At 62.1% G+C, this 4,951-nt stretch overlaps 1 protein-coding gene across 3 annotated transcripts; it reads right to left on the minus strand.

Annotated features, from left to right (window-relative positions):
* Nucleotides 1-158: 158 nt before the first annotated feature.
* SIRT7 (sirtuin 7) lies at nucleotides 159-4,945 on the minus strand. 3 transcript variants are annotated; one of them, XR_001360073.1, is made up of 9 exons: nucleotides 4,690-4,945; nucleotides 3,298-3,368; nucleotides 3,147-3,219; nucleotides 2,654-2,752; nucleotides 2,349-2,585; nucleotides 2,130-2,210; nucleotides 1,878-1,984; nucleotides 1,370-1,455; nucleotides 747-835 (listed from the first exon to the last, which is right to left on the minus strand). XR_001360073.1 is itself a non-coding variant. In XM_014531252.1 (8 exons), the coding sequence occupies exons 3-8, from the start codon at nucleotides 3,177-3,179 to the stop codon at nucleotides 637-639; spliced, it is 756 nt and encodes a 251-aa protein (XP_014386738.1). In that variant the 5' UTR covers nucleotides 3,180-3,219; nucleotides 3,298-3,368; nucleotides 4,809-4,945; the 3' UTR covers nucleotides 159-636. The 3 variants fall into 3 exon arrangements, 2 of the variants coding, with proteins under 2 accessions (XP_014386738.1, XP_014386737.1); XM_014531252.1 differs by lacking the exon at nucleotides 1,370-1,455 and having other exon boundaries at nucleotides 159-835; nucleotides 4,809-4,945; XM_014531251.1 differs by lacking the exon at nucleotides 1,370-1,455 and having other exon boundaries at nucleotides 159-835.
* Nucleotides 4,946-4,951: the final 6 nt, after the last annotated feature.

The following is a 4,951-nucleotide window of genomic DNA, read 5'->3' on the forward strand; positions in this document are numbered from 1 at the left end:
CCTTCCCTCTGCCTGCAGCCAATGGCGTACGCGCGCCGTCCCTCGGCCCGTACCTGGCGGAGGGCGCGGGGCAGAACCACCCAGAGTACCTCCCGCCCCGGCAAGGAGCCCAGCGGGGCCCTGGCTCCCACAGCGACACGAGGGCAGACACGCAGTGATGCGGGGAGACAGCGCAGAGATGTTTATTAGCAACAAAAAGGTCTGCTGAGGCCGCATACCGATACAGAAAAAGGTTTGCTATAAAGTTGTCATTTTTATAGGAAGTAGAAATAGGGTTGAGGCCCCTGAGACTGGCCTGGAGGAGGCACGGCAGCGAGTGCTTCCTCTTGGCTGGCCAGGTGTGATGTACCCCGAGTTCTGTTCCCACAGGATGGCGTGGCTGCCACCTCCAGGACAGACTGGATGGGCCACTCGTCAGCACCCAGGCCCCCGGTGGGGGAGCAGGCGGGGAAGCGCAGCAGTGCAAGGGGGCTCCCCACCAGGACAAATGGCTAAGCGTGTCACCGTGACAATGTCACCCCAGAGCATTCTCACTGGACTGCGGGGCATTCCCGGCGTGCTGGGTGCCACCAGCCCCTGGATCCGAGGTCCAGCCATCTGCAAAGTGCCAACTGCTGTTCTCAGTCGAGCACCAGGTTATGTCACTCTCTTCCTTTTTGTGCCTTTGGCGCAGCCCCTGCCAAACCAGCCACCTAGGATGGGGGCTGAGCTGAGTGGTGCGCCCTGGTCTCCAGGCGAGGGCTCCTCTCGACTTCTGCGCAGCGACTTCCGACTGTGGCTGCCTTCTTCACCGGCCCGCAGGGGGGTTGCCAGGGAGAAGATGGGGTCTTGCCACCTGCCGAAAGGGGAAGCGGGGTCAGTGTGACCGGGAGCCGCCATCACCGCCTGCCCAGGACAGGAACGCTGACTGAGTGACCCTGCTCCCGCCCTGTCTGAACCGTGGCGGGCTTTGCATGGAGGTAGCCCCCCGTCCTGAGCCGCAAGAGGGGGAAGCTCCCCCCTCGCTCCGCCTCGGCAGAGCGTGTCCTCGGCGGCTACGGCGGCACGCGCAGGTGGAGGCGGTCGTCCCAGCAGGGATGAGGCACTAGCAGCTCTGGGCCCCACCTCTCACTCGCACGGCCAGGGGCAGGGGGACCGGACCCTCTCCCCCTTCCCAGACGGTGAGGCTTGGCAGGTGGGAAGGCCAGCTGACTAGGGACGTGTGGCCTACGGGCTCCCGGGTGAGGTCATGTGTCTGAGATGTAGAACCACATATTATAAACTTAAGATACAGATAAGCACTGATAAGGAAAATGAGCTAAGTTAATGTAAAAAAAAAAGTACAGTACACGATAGGCCCACATTACAGAACACCACAAACATAACATACAAGAATTGCCAGGCCCAGAAGGTGAAGGGATCCTTAATTCTTGAACCCTTTGATTAAAAGAAGTTACTGATTTCCCCTATAAGACCCTGAAAATTCACAGAGAAAGAAAGTGTAAACTTTTTACTCAACACATACACCATGTCTAAATTATCACAAGTTCTGCATTAAGGAACAGTTTCTTTAAGCTTCCCCAAGTCTGCCAGCTCCCCAAACCGAGTGCACGAGTCTGTTGGACTAGGATTGCCGAGAGCACGTCCCTTCGGGGGCCTCCCCTCCAGGCTGTCTGAGGTAAAGGGGGAACGTCCAGACACACACGGCCGACTCCCTCTCCCGCAGGGAGTCCCATCAGTCAGGGACCTTGGCTGGCCCCTGCAGGCCACCACCTGCAGTCGCGCCTCAAATACTGCGTGCAACACCTCAGAGCTTCCTCTAGGCTCAGCTCGAGAGCAGACAGACATGTCCCATCCACACAGGGGCAGGAGGGGGGCATGCGCCTGCACCCCCTTACCTGCTGTAGGGGGGGATCTCCAGGCCCAGCTCGTCCATCAGGAGCTGCATGACGTCATCACACTTCCCGTGGAGCTTCAGGGCAGCCCAGTCATCCTTTGGGGTCCACTGGGGACAGGGGAAGGCCAGTGAGGTCAGCAGCTCAGTCCTCCAATGCCCGCGGCCTGGGCCTACTCGGCTAGCCCCCCAAGGTGCGTGAGTGCAGGGCGGGGCATCCCAGGGGTGAAGGAGGTGCCTCTGGGCAGCAAGTTACCTGCAAGTTCACAATGTAGAGCTTGGGCCGCCGGCTGGGGGGCTTGGTCATGCACCAGAGGCATGGGTACTTCTTTAGAACCTGTGCGGACGGACGGAGGGACAGACAGACCACACACACACACACCAGGGAACAAGCTACAGGAAGCTGGGCTCCATGCCGCGCCGGCCAGCTGCCAGCAGGTTCGCTCCCTGCCCACCCGCAGTGCCGTCTGTGTACCTTTAAGCTGGAGCCTAAACACAGGATCGTGTCTGCTTTGCTGGCAGCCTGGGTGGCTGCCTCCCAGTTCAGAGGCTGCCCCAGGGTCCCCCTCTCCCCGAAGTGCACAATGGTGTCGCGGAGCGGCGCCCCACACTTGTGGCAGGCCCGGCCCGTCTGGTGCCGGTGCAGGGCGGTGCGCTCCGTCACGTCGAACACCCGCACGTACTCCCTGTTGGGAGTGCAGGCCGTGCAGACCTGAGGAGGGAGGGCACGGTGAGTGGGGGCGCTGGCCCCCCTGGCCCCCCGGCCCGGGGACTGCTCACCTCGATGTACATGTTCCCGTGGAGCTCCGAGATGGCCGAGCGCGGCAGCCCGCTCCGCAGGTGGAGCCCGTCGCAGTTCTGAGACACCACGTGCTGCACCTGAGGGGACAGGGTGGCGCTCAGCAGGAAGGGGGGGGCAGGGGGCGGGGAGGCAGCAGCAGGCAGCGGGACAACCGTCCTGCGCCCAGAGCCCCCAAACCAGGGGAAACTCCAACCTGAATGGAGCCTCTAAGGCAAAACCTAAGAAGCAGGCTGGTCCCAGCAGGACTCAGGGCCGCCCCCCACTCCACCCCCCCCCCAACAGCTCTGAGGTAGGTGGAGCAGCCTGGAGGGTCAACGTTTGCACCGCCCCCTTCTCTTGGAAAGGAAGTGGGATGATTAGAGAGAGGCTTAAGCCAGGAGGCTACACCACTGGGTGGGCTGACAGGCAAGGTGGCCCAGGACCCGCGCTGCGGGCACGGCAAGCACACAGCTAGCCACGCGGGGCTCTTACCAGCTTCTGCTCGTGTAAGCGGGCGATGCTCATGTGGGTGAGGGTCGGCTCCGCCTCACTCAGGTCGGCGGCACTGCCAGGTGAGAGGGAAGCGGACGTCAGGCCCCCGCTGCCCCTGCTCCGCTCGGGGAAGGCTGTGCGGGCCGCTTACCTCACGCGCCTCCCTTTCTGAAGCAGCGTCCACACTCCGTTCGGACCCCGGTAGTCTGGGATGGAGGCTGCCTGCAGGCTCAGGAGGAGATAAGCCGGTGAGCAGGCACCACCTCGGGCACCGACAGCCCCCAAGAGCAGGAAGCAAATGTTGCTCCCAACACGTTCCAGGCCGGCCCTGCACTGGCCTCGACTCCTCCCACAGGGGACGGAGCGTTTCCTAGTCTACACGCCGGACCCAGGTGGAATGGACCTCACACAGTCCTTCCCTCTGCCTGGGCCCCGCTCCCACCTGGTCCAGCTCCTCCTTCCAGACTCCAATGAGCCCTGCTTCCTCTGGGGGCTCCTCCAGCCCGGCTCTGCAGCCACACTGTCCTCCACACTGAGGGGGCAGCTGGTCAGGCCCACCCGTGCCCCAGGTTCTAGCCAGTGCAGAAGAAAGGTGACCGCTAAGCGGGGTCCCTCCTCTGTCCCCTCCTGGTGAGATAAGTACTTTCTGCCCCTCCTCCACAAAGACTGCCAACCTCTCCGGTGAGATAAACGCCTATCGAATTTCCCACGTTCCCAGGCCAGTGAAACGGAGCCGCGGGACAGGCAGGCAGAGCAGGTGCGCCAGGATCAAGGGGCCCTGGGCGGCTCAGGCTGAATGATCTCCCTTCCGGGGAGCCCCGTCTCCTTCCTGCTCAGGTTCAATCGGCAGCTCTGACTCACATGGAAAGAGGAACGCTCACAAACGGTGCCGCTCAGAGCACGTGGACGAGCAGCCCCTTATGGCTCTTTAAGGAGGGACAGGACTGCTTTGAAATAACCTCCTGACGGGAGTTCACAGGGACTGTGGAGGGAGGCGGCCCGCCCGCCCGTGCACCGCCGGCTGTTGGTCAGTTGGTGCAGTCGACGCAGCAGACGCCTTTCTACGGGCCCCTGCACTCGTCCCCGTTGGAAGTGTCCTCCTCGCCTCTTCGCCCGTAAAATCTCACCCTCTTTCAGGGCTGGGACCCGGTGCACCTCCTACAAGAGCCAGGGCGTGTCTGGACTTCTAGTGACCTAACGCTCGCTTCACGGGACAGGCATTCGCTTCTCCGCCTTAGTATTGTCACCTACGGGCTTTCTCCCGGATGGAAAGCCCGGGTGTTCGCTCTGCCAGGCCTCCACGCAGCTCACACGCAGCTCACCCCCATCAATTAGACCTGTCGTGTGCCGCCCGCCCTTCAAAGCTCGTCATGCACGTTCCCGGTAAAACTGCTCAAAACCCAGCGCCTCTGCCTCACCTGGGGGTGGGGGTGGGGCTCCCTGACACGCACTGCCCCTCCCCGGACACGCAGGGAAACAGCGACTGGGAGCCAGGACACAGACTTGGCTGGCCCTGCCCTCGGGACCTGGAGACGACACTGACCTCAACTCCAAATGAGGGGGTGCCCGCAGGCACTACAGCCATTGTGTCTGCCTTTATGTTCCTTCCTCGCCTCTAACTGGGCAGAACACGGGGCTCAGCCTTCAGACACGCGCACCTACCGCGAAGTCTCAAATGGGGTCATTTCGAGCTTCTCGAGGACAAGAAAGAACCTCAGAACCGCTTTCAAAGCGAATTTTCAGCGAATCGGCAGCTTTACTCAGCTTCTCGAGTACAGCGCTCGGTCCGTGGGTCGACACCCAAA

This window comes from Myotis brandtii, unplaced genomic scaffold (genome assembly GCF_000412655.1).
Source record: "Myotis brandtii unplaced genomic scaffold, ASM41265v1 scaffold797, whole genome shotgun sequence".
Classification (NCBI taxonomy): Eukaryota; Metazoa; Chordata; class Mammalia; order Chiroptera; family Vespertilionidae; genus Myotis; species Myotis brandtii.